Source organism: Leucoraja erinacea, chromosome 18 (assembly GCF_028641065.1).
Source record: "Leucoraja erinacea ecotype New England chromosome 18, Leri_hhj_1, whole genome shotgun sequence".
In the NCBI taxonomy this organism is placed as follows: domain Eukaryota; kingdom Metazoa; phylum Chordata; class Chondrichthyes; order Rajiformes; family Rajidae; genus Leucoraja; species Leucoraja erinaceus.
This window is the reverse complement of record NC_073394.1, coordinates 34929865-34949108: the sequence shown is the minus strand read 5'-3', so window position 1 is coordinate 34949108 and position 19244 is coordinate 34929865. Positions and strand designations below refer to the sequence as shown.

The window sequence follows — 19244 nt, the reverse complement described above, 5'->3', positions numbered from 1 at the left end:
TGAGGAACGGAGGAGGTGATCACTCAGTGGGCACTGGCCCTTTGGAATTCTCTGCCCCAGAGGATCAGGCACCTAGTTTGTTCAAAGCGGAAATCAATGGATGCTTGGACAGTGAGGGCATGGAGGGATAATGCAAGAGAATGGCACTGAGGGAGAAGATCAGCCGAGATCTTGATTAATGGTGGAGTTGGAGTGACGACCCAGTTAGCCCACCCTTGCTCCGGCTCCTTGTGATGTTCCATGCTTCTACTTAGTCAGCGATGGCCAGCCAGTGAGTTATTCCCAGCGTAGCCGGCCAGACTCTGTGCTGGTCCACTGATTGTGAGTTGGTCCCTTTAGACAGTCGCGGTTACATTGTGAACCCCGTTGCTTTAGTTACAGTAGTCAGATCGCTAGTGCCGGCCTGTGAGCTGACCATACGTATACATCTGATTAAGTTGTGAGGGTGGCAGATATCATTCCCAAGTGGGGCTGTGTGTTGAATCATCCAAGCAAGTCAACACAGTAACCTCAACCCCGGGCGATGTTCCCACCCCACAGGGTCGTCCCCCCCCCCCACCCCACCCCCGCTCTGGTGACGGGACAAACAAGGGGACTTGACCAAGTCAAATCGGAAGGCGGGGTCATGTGCTGACTAATCAATTATGGCGATCCCCGTTATATGCATATGTCGTCAGGGTCCAAGCTTGTGACAGATTAAAAATAATGCAGTAGCTTTTTATAGGGTGCTTTTTAAAGTTACTGATCCAAAGCAACTCATAGGAGATTAACAAACAAATTGACCTTGAGCTACCGAAGGAAATATTAATGTAGACGACCACAACCCTGTTGAACAACCTTGGGGTTTAATGTGCAACTCAGAGGAGAGAGGTAGAGAGAGAGCTGGTCTTGGATACAGTAGATAACTTATCTTCAATCATTTTGTGCGGCTGCTTAGCCAGTGTGACTGTGGGTTGCACAGTCACTGTACTGGTCCACTCTATACAGACTGCAAGCCAGGCTCCGTCTCGCTGTTGAGAAAATGGTTCGAAGCTCGTTTTGCAAATCATGGTGAAGATTAGAAGAATACTGGTTGAGTCCCTGGTAAAATGAACCAAAGTGAATGGAGGAATACTATGGGTCTTCCACCGTGTGGTTGGGGCAGGGACTGCGACAAGGCAGCCGGGCGGGAGAGCGACTGCCCCGACTGCTTACGTGGGGCCAGTACAGACACAATAGGCCAAATGGTCTCCTGCTAAGTGGTGACCATTCTGTCATTCTGCAACTGTCAGCTGGGCACTGGCACAATGAGGGTATCTGACTGTTGTGAGCAGCCGCTGGACCTCCCTGGTGGTTATTGCTGGAACCTGGGCTGGTCCTGGAGTCACTGTTGTTGCCAGCGAGGTTCCAGTGGACAGTCACAGTCGGCTAGCGCACCCTCCATCACGAAGACGCGGTGACTGTTCGCCTGTGAGCTTCCGGTTCCATCGGCCTGGTCTCCAACACAGTCGTGGTCAGGTTGTGAGTAGTCGGACACAGCCGCAGCCACAGGGGGCACCAGCGACTGACGGACAGGGCGAGCTCGTGTCCCACGGCTACGGGACAACACACCATTAACCAGGAGCTTCTGAAGGCAGGCTTGGCAGGATGCTTTCCAAGCACAAGATGTTCATGAAGAGTACAGTATCGTTTAACTTCCAGCCTAGCCCCAATTGTAAAAGTAAACCTTCTGCCAGGCTGGTAAATAATCCATCAGTGGACCTGGAAACAAAAAGCGAGGGTGGCTTAGAGCAGACCTCAGTACACTGGCAACTGTGCCCAGCCAGAGAGCATAGGTTTAAGAGGTCAGGGGAAATATTTTAAAAGAATGAGAGGGGCAAGATTTACACAGAGAGGGTGGGTATATGGAATTAGCTGCCCAATGGCAGTGGTTGAGGCCGGTACAATAACAACAGTTAAGGAAAGGTACATGAATAGGAAAGGTTTGTAGGAGTACGGTGCTGGATGCTGGAAACCTCCTGTGCCGGTGCCCCATTGATGCTGGACACCTCCCTGCACCAGTGAGGGGGCTGGATCCTCTCTGCACCCTCATCGCTGGACAACCTCTTTGCTCCCTCACTGCTCCCTCAATGCTCGACACCTCGCTGCACCCGCTCTGCTGGACAACCTCTCTGCTCCCTCACCGCTGGATACTCTCTCCACCTGCACCTGCACCGCTGGACACCTCTCTGCACCCTCACCATCATGCTCAAATACTCAACTCTGCAGATGACTGGTTTCTTCAACAACCACATCCCATCCTGCAACCAGGTCGTTAAACAGCTTGGACTTCTGCGTCGACCCCGTTTCATCCACAGAGGCTCTCGGCGCAGGCTTGTTTGCTTCAACCACGGACATTCCATTCCATCCATCTGCTCACTACCACGCTCTGCCCCCCCTCACCCGCGTCACCCCCCATCCCAGCTGACCGCACGCACTGTCAACCGGGACAACCTCAGATCTCTCCAGCCTGCCCCCATCCCTCCACCCTCTCATAATGCCAACTTTGCCCTCCTCAACACCAGGTCGCTCAACAACAAAGCCCTTGCCCTCCATGAACTAATCCTTGACAACACTCTGGACTTCCTTCTGCTCACTGAGACCTGGCAACAACCCAATGTCTTCTTCTCCCTCAATCAAACATCCCCACCTGGATTTAATTACATTTCCAAACCCCGCCCCTCCCGCCATGGAGGTGGCCTCGCTGTTATTTTCAACCAGAATTTTCGGATCACTGAACTCACCTTCCCCCCAGTAGCATCATTTGAATTCCTTGCCTTCAAAGCCCTTTCCTCCATGACAGTCTCCTCATTTACCGGCCACCTAAACCAAACCCCTCCTTCCTATCTGACTTCACTGAACTCCTCACACTTGCCTCATCCCTCTCCCCACGTCTGCTGCTACTTGGTGACTTAAATATTCACATGGACTCCCCCACCTGCAAGCTCGCATCTGAGTTCGCCTTTTTACTTGACAACTTCTCTCTCACTCAGCACGTCACCTTTCCCACCCATGACATAGGTCACATCCTTGACCTGGTCTGCTCCACAAATCAACCGGTACTCGACCTCCATCCATGCCTCTTCCCCCTCTCTGATCATAAGCTTATACGGTTCACCATCCCTTCTCCGACACCTCGCCCCCGCTTCCTCCGAGAAATCACCTTCCGTAATCTAAAATCCATTGATCCCCACCATCTCTCTGACCTCCTCTCCACCACTCTCCCCCTGGACTCAGCCCCCATCTCACCTGATGATCTCACAAACCATCTCAACTCCACCTTGTCTACCTCCCTTAACACTATGGCCCCCCTCAAAACAAGAACCGTAACTTTCAACACATCTTCACCCTGGTACACACCTGCACTTCGCAAACTGAAACAGCCTGGTCACCGACTTGAACGACTCACAAATAAATCATCTCTCACAGTCCACCTTGAAGCTTACAAACTCCACCTCACTGATTACAAAGATGCCCTCATTGCTGCAAAATCTGCCTACCTCTCCTCCATATTCACTGAACCCTGCCTAAACCACAGAACCCTCTTCTCCACAGTGGGCAACCTCCTCAAGCCTCGAGCCAACACTCTCCCTACCTCTACTCCGGATCTCTGCAACTCATTCCTCCACTTTCTCGCTGATAAAATCAGCACCATCTATCAATCTTTATCCCCTGTACCCGACTCCCCAGCATCTACTCCACCACCTACCAAGGCCCCTCCTTTCAACATCTCCACTGACCTCCTTACCCCTCCTCCACACTGCTTCCTCTCCCAGTTTGACCTGGTCACCCCTATTGAAATCTCCAAACTCATCAGCTCTTCCAAACCCACTACCTGCTCCCTCGACCCTCTCCCCACTCCCCTGCTGAAGTCCTGCCTCCCCGTTCTCTGCCCCTACCTCACTAATCTCTTCAACTCCTCATTGTCCCAAGGAATTGTCCCCTCCGCTTTCAAAACTGCTGCTGTCACACCAATCTTAAAGAAACCTGGTCTTGATCCCTCCTCTCTCATTAACTACCGCCCAATCTCAAACCTCCCCTTTCTTTCAAAAACCCTGGAGCGTATCGTTGCGTCACAACTTCATACCCACCTCCTTGCGTATAACCTACTTGAACCCTTCCAATCTGGCTTTCGCCCCCTCCATAGCACAGAAACTGCTCTCCTCAAAGTCCTCAATGACCTCCTCACCTCTGCTGACACTGGTTCCCTCAACATCCTCATCCTCCTCGACCTGAGCGCAGCCTTCGATACAGTGAACCATAACATCCTGCTCACCAGACTCAAAGACCTTGGCATTGAAGGCTCTGCACTCAGCTGGCTCCGTTCCTACCTTTCCAACAGATCCCACATCATCTCTCTCCACAACCACACCTCTGCTACAGCCACAGTCACTCAAGGCGTTCCCCAAGGCTCCGTACTCGGCCCCCTCCTCTTCATCATCTACATCCTCCCCCTTGGTCAGATACTCCGCCACTTCAACCTGGACTTCCAATGTTACGCCGATGACACCCAGATCTACCTCGGCACCAAATCCCCCCACAACCCCTCCCCTCTCCCATATCAACTCCTGTTTGTCAGCTATAAAAACCTGGATGCAACATAACTTCCTCAAACTCAACAGCAATAAGACAGAATTCCTCCTCACAGGCTCCAAAGCCACTCTCAGCAAAATCAATAACCCCACTCTCACCATCGACGGCACCACTGTCTCCCCATCTCCCCAGGCCCGCAACCTTGGCGTGATCTTTGATTCCACCCTCTCCCTTGAGCCTCACATCCGCCATGTCATTAAAACCTCCTTCTTTCATCTCCGCAACATCGCCAAACTCAGACCCTCTCTCACACCGCCCGCTGCTTAAAGACTCATCCATGCGTTCATCTCCTTTCGACTGGACTACTGCAACTCACTTCTCCTTGGCATCAGCTCCACCTACATCAACCGACTCCAACTGGTCCAGAACGCAGCCGCCCGACTCATCACCCACACCAAATCCTGGCATCACATCACTCAGTCCTCAAACAACTTCACTGGCTTCCCACCGGATGAACAACAAAATCCTGATCCTCACCTACAAAGCCCTCCACCATCTGCCCCCCCCATATCTCACTGACCTCCTCTCCCCCTACCAACCCTCATGGTCCCTCAGATCCACATCAGCCGGTCTCCTCTCCATCCACAAGTCCAACCTCCACAGTTTTGGGGACAGAGCCTTCTCCAGGGCAGCTCCCAGGCTCTGGAACTCCCTCCCCCAACTGATCCGCAATTCCGTGTCCCTCACCATCTTCCAGTCCCGCCTCAAGACCCATCTCTTCACCTCTGCCTATCCTTAGCCCCACGTCCCCCTCCCTTTTCATCTGTGCATTAATTGCCTCATATTGTGTTTTGTATTGAATTCTGTCTTTATTTTGTGTACTAGTCATGTCTCTACTATTTATTTCATTCCCCTTACATGTTTTTCCTCTACCTGCTAAATTTTTGTAAGGTGTCCTTGAGACTCTTGAAAGGCGCCCATAAATAAAATGTATTATTATTATTATTATTATTATTACGGGCCAGGTGAGTGGGACTTGACCGTGCCAAGCAAATGGCACAACAAAGTAGACCGGTTTCTGTACCAGACAGCACTAACCCCATAACTACTTAACCCCACAAATGGTATGTGCTCCCTCTCTCCATGCCTCCCTCCCATCTCTGTTAAACTGAAGGAGGGGTTACACCAACAGAGGGACACTGCGCTGACCATACTTACGAGCCACCAGTCCTATTCCAGGGATGTGGTCAGCAAGCAGCCGGAGCAGAAACAGGATCACGGCCCTGGGGAGAGAGGAGGAGAGCAGCAGATGAGACTCCATCCTGGAGATCTTCACACAGGGCTGGGGACAGGGGGGCAGGAAATTGAACGGTGCCCATCGACAGCCCCGGGGCCAGAATGCTGAGACTGTCAGTACAGACCACACAGGAAATCCTCCTGCCCACCCAGTGCCCAGGATCAGAGGCATTGGAAACCCAATGTCCCACCAACACTCACCCGCCATGGATATGGGCCAACCAGGACTAGAGGCCCATGGCCAAACAACCCCAGTACATTCCACACCCCCCCCTTCACCCCACCCCCTTCACCCCCACCCCCCCCCCCCCCCCCCCCACCCCCCACCCCTTCACCCCCACCCCCCCCTTCACCCCCACCCCCTCCTTCACCCCCCCTTCACCCCCACCCACCCCTTCACCCCCTCCCTTCACCCCCCCTTCACCCCCACCCCCTCCTTCACCCCCCCCTTCACCCCCCAACCCCCACCCCTTCACCCCCACCCCCCTTTCACCCCCACCCCCTCCTTCACCCCCTCCTTCACCCCCCCCCCCCCTCCTTCACCCCCACCCCCGCCTTCACCCCCCCCCCCCCCTTCACCCCCCCACCCCTCCCACCCCCTCCTTCACACCCCCCCCCCTTCACCCCCCCCCCCCCCTTCACCCCCACCCCGCCCCACCCCCACCCCCCCCCTTCACCCCCCACTCCCCCCCCCCCCCCACACCCGCCTTCACCCCCACCCCCTCCTTCACCCCCCCCCCTTCACCCCCCACCCCTCCTTCACCCCCACCCCCACACCCCCCCTTCCCTTCCCCCCCCCCCCACCCCCTCCTTCCCCCCCCACCCCGTCCTCCTCCACCCCCCCCCCCCTCCTTCACCCCACCCCCCTCCTTCACCCCACCCCCCATCCCCCACCCACCCCCCCCCCCCCCCCCCTCCTTCACCCCCCCCCCCCCCCCCCCTCCTTCACCCCCCACCCCCACCCCCTCCTTCACCCCCCCCCCGTCCTCCACCCCCACCCCCCTCCTTCACCCCCCCCCCCCTTCACCCCCCCCCCACCCCCCCCTTCACCCCCACCCCCCCCCCCCTTCACACCCCCACCCCCTCTCCCCCCCCTCCTTCACCCCCCCCCCCTCCTTCACCCCACCCCCCCCACCCAACCCCCCCCCACCCCCCCCCCACCCCCCCCCTACCCCCAACCCCGCCCCTCACCCTACCCCTACCGCTCACCCTCACCCTCCACCTCACCCCCCCCCCCCCCCACCCCCACCCCCCCCTCCTTCCCCCCCCACCCCCACCCCCCCCTTCACCCCCCCCCACCCCCACCCCCACCCCCCCCCCCTTCACCCCCCCCCCCCACCCCCTCCTTCACCCCCCCCCCCACCCCCTCCTTCACCCCCCCCCCCCACCCCCTCCTTCACCCCCACCCCCTCCTTCACACCCCCCTCCTTCACCCCCCACCCCCACCCCCTCCTTCACCCCCCCCCCCTCCTTCACCCCCTCCTTCACCCCCACCCCCTCCTTCCTTCACCCCCACCCCCCACCCCCCCACCTTCACCCCACCCCCCCCCCCCTTCCTTCCCCCCCACCCCCCCCCCCCCCCGGACTCCCCCCCAAATCCCTTTTCCTCCCCCCCTCCCCCTCTCCTTTCCCCTGTCCCCCGTTTCACAAGACAATGAAAAAAAACCAAACCAACCCCCCCCCCCCCCCCCCCCCCCCCCCCCCACCCCCCCCCCCCCCCTCCCCCCACCCCCACCCCCCCCCCACCCCCCCCCCTCCTTCACCCCCACCCCCCACCCCCTCCCACCCCCCACCCCCCTCCTTCCCCCCCCCCCACCCCCCCCCACCTCCACCCCCTCCTTCACCCCCCCCCCCCCCCCCCCCTTTCCCCCCCCCCCCCCCCCCCCCCCCCCCCACCCCCCTCTCCACCCCCCCCCCCCCCCCCTTCACCCCCACACCAGGGCAACCCGAGCAAGAAATCAAAACCCCGCTGCGAGCCGACTCACTCAGAATAGCGGTCGTAGAAAGGCGACCGCAGCAGGTAGTACAGCAGCATGAAGGTCCTGCGGCGAAGCTCAGCCCGCTCTCCAGTCGCCATCGCCTTGGCTTCTTTCAGCAAACTCAAGCTGTGGGGAAAGCAGGGAGGAATGTGGGCGAGCAGCAGTGATACCACAGGTCGTCACACCAGGCACAGCATGACTTCCCAGGCCGATCACAGCAGGGCATTCATCAGTCTAGCTACACACTCTGCCAATTAGCAGTAGCACACCCAGTCCCTGTAAGCGTTCAGTATAACTATGATCCCTGCAATCAGACAGCACACTGGTGTCAGTATAACTGTAGCCTCTGTAACCGGTCAGTGCACTCCTGTATATAACGCTGCTCCTTTAACTGGACAGTGTGCTGGAATCAGTATCACTCTGGTCCATGGACAGCTGTACCACCCCCACCCCTGTCAGTGTAGCCCCAGTCCCTGTAACCGGGCCGTGTACCAATACCTTGCGTTGAGAATAATCTGCCACACTCACCTTGTTACATCGAGGATTCCAGACACTAGCCACGGCTTCCACGATCCCCGTCCACAAATACACATCGTCACCACTGACAGAGACAGTTAAGGGATTTAACAAACAAACACAATCCATGGAGATTCAGGGGAGACAGCTACAGGGATTGGCAACTGTGTTCCATCCTGCAAAGCGCTGATTGGTCTCCACTGCTTCAGAGTACAGGTGGAGGGGCCGAACAGCCTGCGCCTGGAACTCGTGTCCGGGTCTATTACCCAAACCCCCCCTCCTGTTCCACATCTGCAGGCTCAGGCTCCTCAGTGACCTGCGATGTTCAGACCAACAGGGCTAAAAGTCCCCACCGCCCCACACAAGGCCACGCCATGCTGTAGGATACAGTGCACCAGAGGTCGGGCTATGTACAGAGCCTCAGCCATCATCTCCTGCCTTCCGAGGACTGTCGGGAGATGCCGGTCTCCATGCGAATGTCGGTGCTTCTCCTCTTCCGGAACTCCCCAACGACGGAAATGCAATGTTGGAGCTACAAGGGGTATTGCAAGAAGGCCAGAGGTTATATTCTAAAAAAAAGCTTCAGCCTAGACTTTACCAGGGAGTGGATGGGATTATACCAATAGTTATCCTCAGGGTTATATACTGGCCCGAGGATAGGTTATCTGACAGAGTGGGAATGAATGGACTATTCCTGGGTTGGGAGCTAGTATGGTCTGCCGAAGAGATGGATGGCAGGGCCCAGTTATTCACAATCTATAACAAGGAGGCAACTGTTTCATATATCCAATGTTTTGATGAAACAAAACAATAGTGTGAGTTGTGACACAGCAGCTCAAGAGGGATGTTGACAGTTTCAGTGAAGGGACAAGCACATAACTGGTGGAAAATCAGCGTGAAGTCATCCACTTTGATAGAAAATCGGAAAATAATGGATTTTGTTAGTGGTGAGAGAATGACAGGTGCCCTTGTACACAAATCAAAGCGAACACGCAGAGACAGCTGACAATTAGAAATCAAAACAACCGGGACATGAACACAAGTATAAAGAGGTCTCGCTGAGAGTATATAGGACCCTGGTAAGACCACACTTGGAATATTGTCCACAGGTATGATCTCACTATCCAAGGGAGAAAATACAAGTGGCAGAGGGAGAAGTTCACCAAGCTGCTTCCTGGGATGGCAGGCAGTTGCTCGGTGAGAGGTTACTCAGAAAGGGCCTGCGCTCTTTACAAGAATGAACGGAGCTCATATTGAAACAAGACCCGACAAAGCAGATGCAGGGATGATGGTTCCCTTGACTGGAATGACTAGAGCCAGAGTCAAAACTGAAGCAGAGGTGGTACATTTTTGGAATTATATCTCCATGTGGCTTAGTTGTTGAGTATTATTCACGATTAGCTTCCAGTGATTTTTGGATATAAACTATATATAGAGAAAATGAAAACAGTGAAAAATAAGATCAGCTATAATCAATGTGATTTTCCCTAAAGGATTTGAGACAGTGCGTGCGTGTGTGTGTGTGCGTGCGTGTGTAAATGAGATTTTGGAGTGGGCAGAGGGTGTGAGTGGCTTCAGGTGGAATAAACTCACTTCCCCTGCGAGAGGATTGCATGTGGAATTTGTCCAAACACCACGTGATGGCCAACATGGGATGGGGGTTAACAACTGTCCACAGAAACCTCCGCCTGTTATCTGACCTTGTCCAGTTAGGTAAAACCCCCCCATATTTAGGGGCAGCACCAGTGGTGGAGCTGCTGCCTATCAACGCCAGAGACCAGGGCCTGACCCTGACTACAGGTGCTGTCTGTGCAGTTTGCTCTCCCTGTGTTTTCTCCGGGTGCTCCAGTTTCCTCCCGCATCCCAAAGATGTTCCGATTTGTAGGTTAATTCAGTTTCAGTTTAGTTTGTTGTCACAGGTACAGAGGTACAGTGAAAAGCTTTTAGCTTGTGGTAAATTGCCCTAGTACGTGGGATGGGAAAGCAGGATAACATAGAACTAGTGTATGGTTGGCGTGGGCCAAAGGGCCTTTTTACACACCGTATCTCTAGACTAAACTTATCTCCTCTGTTCCACAAACCACCACGATTCAGTGACAACTGCGGGAATGCTGCATCAGCAAAGCAACACATTTGATCTGTGCAAGAGACCACGACATCACATCAAAAGGAAAGTTGCCGTGCCAAAACACTTGAACAGTAGAGGCATAAAATGGAGGAAATACACCAGCGGGTATGGTCAAACGGCAATGCGATAACGAGCAGCTAACCTCTGATGCTGCTTGAAGGAGAAGTGTTGGTAGGGTTATGAAGGCACACAGCTCTGTTTGTAAGAGTACCTCAGGATGTCTAATGTTCCCTTGGGGTACAGAGGGGGCTCAGAGTAAAGCCCGACTGTCCCTTGTCAGCCCTTGTCAGGAGTGCTCAGCACAATTCCACATCTGTGTCTGGAGTGGGATTGGAACACAAACTCGCCCACCGAGTCACGGCTGCCTTCACAGCCCGTCACACACAGCGGTCGGTCGGGTGGAGTCGCGCTCCTAAAGCATGGCGGGCAGGAGCAAGGATCGGGCACTCACTGCGTTCAAGGGTCCGCACCACCCTCCGTGATCGATGGCCAACGAAGGTAGCACAGCAACACTGGGAGTCTTCAGATTCACCACTGGGATGTCCTGTAACCAGAGCGGACGGCAACAGTTACAACAAAGACTGGCACAAACTGTTAGTCACTCAGCGGGACAGGCAGCATCTCTGGAGGGAAGGAATGGGTGATGTTTCAGGTCGAGTCCAGACTGAGAGTCTGGGGCAAGGGAAATGAGATATGGAGGGGCACAAAGAACATGTAAGGTATGAAAAGAACAGATCACAGTAGACGATGATCAAGGAAATGTACAACAGTTCATTGATGGATGAGGGGAAAGTAACAACGAGGCATACAAACAGTCAAATCCCAGGATGAGTAGGTTAGCATGATGAGCATTGGACGGCACTGGGCCTGGACTCGCTGGAGTTTAGAAGAATGAGGGGGGACCTCATTGAAACGAACAGAATAGTGAAAGGCTTGGATAGAGTGAATGCGGAAAGGATGTTTCCACTAGTGGGAGAGTCTGGGACTAGAGGTCATAGCCTCTTAATTAATAGACGTTTTTGAGGAAGAAGATGAGGAGGAATTTATTTAATCAGAGGGTGGTGAATCTGTGGAATTCTTTGCCACAGAAGGCTGTGGAGGTCGTTAGTGGATATATTTAAGGCAGAGATAAATATATTCTTGATTAGTTTGGGTGTCAGTGGTAAGGGGGAGAAGGCAAGAGAATGGGGTTAGGAGGGAGAGATTAAATGGCAGAGTAGACATGATGGGTCGAATGGCCTAATTCTGCTCCAATCACATGACCGTATAAAACTAATCAGGGGGCAGTGAAATGTCAGAGAACTAGGGTGGAGGAGGGACGAAAAGAGGTAAAGCAAGAGTTACTTGAAGTTAGAGAAGTCAATATTTATACCTTTAGGTTGTAAGTGAAGGAAAGAACTGCAGATGCTGGTTTAAATCGAAGATAAACACAAAATGCTGGAGTAACTCAGCGGGACCAGCAGCATCTCTAGAGAGAAGGAATGGGTGACGTTTCGGGTCGAGACCCTTCATCAGACTGCTGTCAGGGGAGTGTCGGAGACAGTAAGACTGGTCAGAGAACTGGGAAGGGGGAGGGGATGGAGAGAAAGGTAAAGCAAGGGCTACTTGAACTTAGAGAAGTCAATGTTCATACCGCTGAGGTGTAAACTACCCGAGTTAAATATGAGGTGCTGTTCCTCCAATTTGCGCTGGGCCTCACTCTGGCAATGGAGGAGGCCCAGGACAGAATGGTCAGATTGGGAATGGGAGGGGGAGTCAAAGTGTTGAGCAACCGGGAGAGCAGGTAAGTTTGGGCGGACTGGGCGGAGGTGTTCAGCGAAATGATCGCCGAGCCTGCGCTTGGTTTTGCCGATATACAGGAGTCCACATCTGGAACAGCGGATACAGTAAATGAGGTTGGAGGAGGTGCGGGTGAACCTCTGCTTCACCTGGAAAGACTGTCGGGGTCCTTGGACGGAGTCAAGGAGGGGAGGTATAGGGACAGGTGTTACATCTTCTGCGGTTGCAGGGGAAAGTATCCGTGGAGGGGTGGTTTGGGACGAGTTGACCAGGGAGTTGCAGAGGGTACGGTCTCTGTGGAATAGATGGAGATGGGAAGATGTGGCTCGTGTTGGGATCCCATTGGAGGTGGCGAAAAGGTTGGAGGAGTATGTGCTGTATGCGACGGCTGATGGGGTGGAAGGTGAGGACTAGGGAAATATGAGGTGCTGTTCCTCTAATTTGCGCTGGGTCTCACTCTGACAATGAACGAGGCCCAGGACAGAAAGGTGAGTGTGGGAATGGGAGGGGGAGTTACAGTGTTTAGCAACCGGGAGATGCCGTAGCTACAAAGTAGAGCGAGGGCAGAGGGATTAAGGTTGTGCAGAGTAGGCTGTGGTCAAAGAGACAGGGGAAAACGGAAGAGCAAACAAATGGGAGGGGTAGGATGGCAGGGTGATAGATGCTGACCTCCCCCCCCCTCCCCATACCAGATCCCGTCCCCCTTCCCTCCCCCTCGGCCTGGCTGGTTTCCCCCCCCCCCCCCCCCCCGGTCCTTGCCCGCAATAACAAGCTCCTCACCATCACGGGCCTCGCTGCACACGTGTTTCTCCCTGTTGAGCGGTGCGATGGGCGGCGATGTCTGGATCCCAGCCTTGTACCAGAGCAGCAGCATAACCCTCAGCACCGCTCTGTAACCAGGAGGGGAAATGGGCGAGGGTACAATTAGTTGGCAGCAACATAGAGCCGGCTCCAACCTGTTAGCGAACTTGCGGGTGGAGGGGCAGTGCGACGGTCGATACCCGAGGTCAATGCAATGGGTGAGGCACGGAGGAGGGAGGGACGGTAGTGTGGTGGGTGGGGGCAGGGGCTGTAGTTTGGAGTAGGGGGGGGGGGGGGGGGGGGATGGTCCCCTAGGTCACTCACTTGCAGAGCTGGATGAGGACGATCACGAGCCAGCGGCAGCCCTCGCCCCTCAGCTTGGCCGAGCACATCTCCATGAAAACCTCCACGTGCTCCAGCACTGTCAGCCATGTCATCAACCGCTGCTGGGGCACAGGCTGCAGGGGGAGGAAGGCAGGCACTCCGGGTCACGACAGGCTCAACACTGGGCATGGAGAGCAGCCACGGCAGCCCGCACGCCCCAAAACCAGCACCTGTGCCCACAGTAGTGGCACACTCGCCCACACGCCCCAGCAGCACATGTGCCCACATGCCTGCCCCAAAGTTGGCATCTCTGCCTGCAGTAGTTGCCAGACAGGCCACACGCAGCGGCACATGTGCCCACACGCCTGCCCCATGTACTGTCCTTGCCAGCCCGAGCAGCACACTCGCCCCTCACCAGAGCCCAGCCGGTGCTCGGACCTGGGAATGGTCCTCCCACACCACCACGCTCTCCCACTCCAGGGCAGGCACTGGAGCATCGGAATCCCCACCCACCTAGCCTAAACACCAACCTTGGCTCAGTAAACACTGCCTGGAACATGGGTCAGTGATCCGCCACACCTACATGGGACCAGAGTGGCAGTGGAGAGGCGGACAGCAGGGACAAGGTCCCAGCTTCAGTCAACACACCCGCACCACTAGTGTTAGTGAATGTTGATTGCACCACAGCCAGGGCCATCAATACCAGCGAATGCAAACTGGCAAATGCATATAACTCAGCACTGACCCTGTTGGCAGCTCCAGGACCCGGGGCTGTAACCCTCACATCTATTACAGCTTCTCTGAACAGCACAGGGGTGGCTGGGTGCAGGGCAGGCCACCTCCAGCCGTTTCCCCTCGTCACCTTGACTTGGACGGAAGTCATTGGACTTTCATCGTTGCTGGTCTCCCCAACTAGCACCACACCAGGAGCACGCGGCATCTGCAACTGGGGCTCAGGCACAGGCAGAGGTGGGCGATAAATGTTGCCGTGGCCCAGATCTTAAACCTGCTGCTGCCATCACACCAGTGCATCTGCCATTTTGTAGCACGAGCAAGGCACAAGCTGGATTTGGAAGAATTCAAGTTTACTCTTTAAGAAGAGGCATTACAAACCATGAGATTATAGAGGCAACATACGTTTTAGTGGAGACCCAGATTAAATCAACCGGCTGTGTCCTGCCCTTTCTTACAGTGCGACTGTGAACTACTCACCATTAGCAGCGACTGAGGGATCCCCTTCCTCAATATCCCATCGTTCAACAGCACAAGCAGATTCGAGACAGAATACACTGTCGAACAAACAAACTCAGTTTCAATAGCGGCTACCGATGGAGACACTCAGCTCCCTCAGCCCCTCCAGCAAACACAGCAATAATAACCACTCACACCCACTGCCACACTGACGGCAGGAAGTCACAATCAAGTAGCCACAGATCCATGGCCCGTCTCTTGCCGCCAGGGAGAGCGTGTTCACGGCAAGCTTCAGGGGCCCTGTCCCACCCCCCGTCAGGCTGCATAAAATCAAGGGCTGTTCACCCGATACTTCCATTACAGATGGGCAGGTACTGAAGCAAACTTGTTACAGTGCTCACCACCCCTCGTGTCTATTACTCACTTCTACATCATGCTTCTGATGGGGATGTTGAAAGTAATATTAGAAATACTGACAGATCAAGGCTACACAACACCTCCAGCTCAATCACCTCTACTGCTTCTTCAATGACCATCCCTCCTTCATAAGGCCAGAATGGTTAGAGACTGGCTCTTACATGGAGTCAGTCACACAGCATAGAAACAGGCATTTCCACCCAACTTGTCCATGCTGTCCAAGATGCCCCATCTAAGCTAATCCTATTTGTCAATCTTTGACCCATATTGCTCTAAACTATTCCTGTCCATGTACCCATCCAAATGTTTTATAAATGTTATTGTACCTCCATCAGCCACTTCCTCCAGTAGCTCTTTCCATACGCATCACCCTCTGGGTGAAAAAAGCTGCCCTATTAAATCTTTAAACCCATGCTCTTTTGCTTTTAATTCCCCAGCCATGGGAAAAAGATTCTGCATTCACCCTACCTATGGCTCATGATTCCATATACCCTGTACCTCTATAAGATCACCCTCAGTCTCCTCCACTTCAAGGACTAAAGTCCTACCCTGCCTAACCGCTCCCTATAACTCAGTCCCTCGAATCCTGGCAACATCCTTAAATCTTCTTGGTAATCTTTCTGGTTTAACGCCATTCTTCCTATAGCAGGGTGACCGAAACTGAACACAATACTCTGAGTGTGACCTTGCCAACATCTTGTAAGATAATATCCCAACTTTTATCCTCAGTGCCCTTTCTGATAAAAGCCATCGTAGCAAAAGTCTTCCACCACCCAGTCCGCCAGTGACATCACTCTTGGGGAACTACATACATATTCCTCAGTCCCTCTGATCTACAACACACCCCAGGCCCCTACCTCTTACTTTAGATTCCAAAGGCCAGGACTGAAGTTGTGTGAAACAGGGCAAGAGTGGATGAGCAGAAAGAAATTAGCATTAAACAGGTCTGGAGAAATTAACAGGGCAGAGCACTGATAATTGGGGGCCGCACTCGCACCATAATGTGTGCAGGTAGCGATGGGTTGACGCTGGCCAAGATTCTAAGGACGGGCCCTGCAGATTGGCAGGTAGCAAGTGTAACTTCAACACCATAGACAAGTTGGTCCAACATCAGTAGTAAGGAACATGCTGGCTCGTCTTGATGAAGTGGTGCAATGTCACTTGGTGGAGACAACCTGCACTTATGAAAGGAAAATCATGATTGAAGAATCTTCTAGAGATTGCAACTAACAGGCAGGATAAAACTCGTTGCTGCTGACCCATACGTTTGTGGCCTCCTGCACTGTTATGAGGTTCATCCCCCACATGTGCACCTTGCACACTTCAAAACAGTATTGGTTTCTCCAACATCAGGCAACTGGCTTGATTGGCATTTCTGCCTGTCATGCGATCAAGTTGTTTTCTGTTACTGACCTGCTGGGCATGTCCCACAGACCTGCTATAGCAACACACAATGGTCACCCTCTAACTACCCATTTAACTCTCTCACCTGGTCTCACTCCATCAGCCTTCACCTTAGCCATCCTGCATGCCACCTTAAATCGCTTTCCCGGTCCTGATGAAGTGCCTCAAACTTCACCTCTCATAGATGCTGCTTGACGTGCTGAATATCTCCCGCAATCTCTGTTGGAAAGTTTGCTCCCTTATCTTTTCCATAACTGTGCTGAATTTAACAAATGTATGTGAACACTGCCACAAAAACCCATTCCCACCCTTGCTGTTTCCAACTTCCCTGCTTCACCAGCACCCCCCTGACCTCCAGCCAGAAGTGCTTCTCTTTTTAGCTTGTTATACATAAATAAATGCACAGAAAGGTATTGAAGAATGCTGTTGTGTTTATACCTCTGACACTTTCCCTGTTAATACTAAGGTAATGGAAACCTCACTGCTTTAACCAATACTGCCACTTCACTCTCTTAAGACAAGGCTAGGCCACTCGGCCCCTCAAACATATCCCACCATTCCATGCGATCATGGCTGATTTAAACTGGCCTGCGTTTCCTGTCAGTGCCTCTTAACCTTCAATTCCTTTGATCTTTCCTCACAACCCTCAGGTGTATTGAATGACAGCAATTGATTACATTTTTCCAACATCCATTTTTAAACTACGTTCTGTAATTCAATATTCTCCCACCTGAACATCTACCCTGTCAATGCCACTAAGGATCTTACATTTCAACAAGTTACCCCCTCAGTCTTCTAAGCTCCAAGAATGCTCCCCTTCCTCTCACTATAAAACGAGGCAACAGAGGTGAGGCGGTAGAATTACTGCCTTACAGAGCCAGAGACCCGGGTGCGATCCTGACCAAGGGTGCTGGCAGTACGGAGTTTGTACATTCTCCCTGTGACTGCTTGGGTTTTCTCCGGGAGCTCCGGTTTCCTCCCACAATCCAGACGTACAGGTTTGTAGGTTAATTGGCTTTGGTAACATTGTAACTTGTCCCTAGTGTGTAGGACAGTGCTAATGTACGAGGTGATCGCTGGTTGGCGTGGACCTGTTGGGCCAAAGGGCCTATTTCCGTGCAGTATCTCTAAAGTCTGTAAATTGTTTTTCCTGCCCCTCTTAAAACATTTCAGTAATATCGTCATACAACTTTAGCAATGCTTTCAACTCATTCACCTACCCTGATCACAAGTGTCTTCCCATCTTGCTATGTTCCATTGAGGATAGTCAGATTCCCTTTACCAGCCTTGTATGCCCTCCGAACTATGTAACCTTCTGATTGTGTTCTGCATGCATCTGCCTCAATGTTCAGCTTCCCATTTCTCCAGCCAATGCTTTCCCCCAGAAAAAAACCATTGATACTGATCCCAGCCTTGAGGGGTGCAACCCCACTGGCCTGCCTCACTCCAGAGGCAAAGTGCAGAAATGTGCAGCATTATTGCAGGAGCCAAATTGTTCAAAATGACAGCTAAACGCCACCCCCACAGCAGAGCATGTAACAATTACTGGAGTTAGCTCTCCCACAGACCTCCAACACTGCCACTTCTCGACTTTCACACCTACCCAGCTCGGAGAGTTCATGCGAATCAGCAAATCGGCCTGCAAAAAGAAAACACTGTCATGTAAACTCAGCCAATTATTAAACTAAGCGAAGTCTCACTGCCTCCCATCAGGAGAACCCAAATGCCGAACTGGGAACTTAGTACTTGGTGAATGATAACAGGGCAGTTTGAATTCCTGAGGGGATACCTGAAAACATCAGGGGTGTTAGTACACGGGATACAATGGAGGTCAAGACAGGCTAGGCTTTTTCCGAGGCTCACACTCACCATGCCATTAATGACACGGGGAGTCAGCAACGATACAGCAGGAACCCAAATACCTCATGTTCCAAAAAGGACACAAATTGCTGGAGTAACTCAGCGGGTCAGGGGGGCATCTGCGGAGAACATGGGGAGGTGACATTTTGGGTCAGTGACCTTGTCCAGTCCCCCGACAAGAAACGTCACCTATCCATGTCCTCCAGAGATGCTCCCCTGACCCGCTGAGTTACTCCAGCACTTTGTGTCTTTATTTTGTAACCCAGCATCGGCAGTTCCTTGTTTCTACGATGTAATGCTCCGCATCCATCCCCTCGTCAGTGAATCCATCGCATGGTGCGAGGCAAGAATGGGGTATCACTATTTGTGGCCACACAGAATACTGGGCTAACTCAGCGGGACAGACACACACACACACAGGCAGCAGGTGACACCGGCAGCCCGGGTAACGGGGCAGAGACCCGGGGGATGCAGGGCTGAGGGGACGGGGGGGCCTGGAGCTCCGGGACCCACCGGCGATGAGGTAGGAGGCGGTGCGGACGCCGCCCTCCAGCTGCGCCGCCCCCGCCGGGCTGCCCAGCACGAAGTCCCGGTACCGGAGCAGCAGCCGCTGCAACGCCATGGCCGCCCTGTCTGTAGTGCTTCCGGCTCACGGAGCCCCGCCCCCCCCGCCCCGCCCCCCACTGGCCGGAAGTGCGTGAAGCGCAGACTGCAATGCGATCACGTGTTATAACGATCTCCCTGTCACGTGACACAAAGTGCTGACGTCACTCAGCGGGACAGGCAGATCTGTGTAGGGAAGGGATGGGAATGAGAAGGAATCCTTGTCTCCAGAGATGCTGCCTGTCCCGCTGAGTTACACCAGCATCTTGTGTCTATCTTCAGTGTAAAGCAGTTCCTTCCTACACATTTAGTCTGCTTCACTGTGAAATCTCAATGTGTGCCAACTACAAAGATGTCCTCCTCCTCTCTCCAATGAGAGTTCTGCAACATCCTCT

The 19244-nt window shown here is 53.6% G+C and overlaps 1 protein-coding gene across 2 annotated transcripts; it reads right to left on the bottom strand.

Annotated features, from left to right (window-relative positions):
• Positions 1-828: 828 nt before the first annotated feature.
• Positions 829-18910, bottom strand: pex16 (peroxisomal biogenesis factor 16). Of its 2 annotated transcripts, XM_055649813.1 has the most exons (11): positions 18760-18910; positions 17990-18025; positions 14587-14663; positions 13375-13508; positions 13030-13139; positions 10922-11014; positions 8731-8874; positions 8355-8427; positions 7833-7952; positions 5770-5834; positions 829-1740 (listed from the first exon to the last, which is right to left on the bottom strand). In XM_055649813.1, exons 1-11 carry the CDS (start codon positions 18866-18868, stop codon positions 1682-1684), a joined length of 1020 nt encoding a protein of 339 aa, XP_055505788.1. In that variant the 5' UTR covers positions 18869-18910; the 3' UTR covers positions 829-1681. The 2 variants fall into 2 exon arrangements, with proteins under 2 accessions (XP_055505788.1, XP_055505789.1); XM_055649814.1 differs by lacking the exons at positions 17990-18025; positions 18760-18910 and adding an exon at positions 16472-16520.
• Positions 18911-19244: the final 334 nt, after the last annotated feature.

Excerpts from the sequence above, each read along its gene's own strand:
- pex16 (XM_055649813.1), bottom strand. The coding sequence starts at position 18,868 with ATGGCGTTGCAGCGGCTGCTGCTCCGGTACCGGGACTTCGTGCTGGGC. Across the intron at positions 18,026-18,759 it reads CGCCTCCTACCTCATCGCCG|GCCGATTTGCTGATTCGCAT; the intron begins GTGGGTCCCGGA and ends TTCTTTTTGCAG. Across the intron at positions 1,741-5,769 it reads TGGAATAGGACTGGTGGCTC|GTCCACTGATGGATTATTTA; the intron begins GTAAGTATGGTC and ends TTTTGTTTCCAG.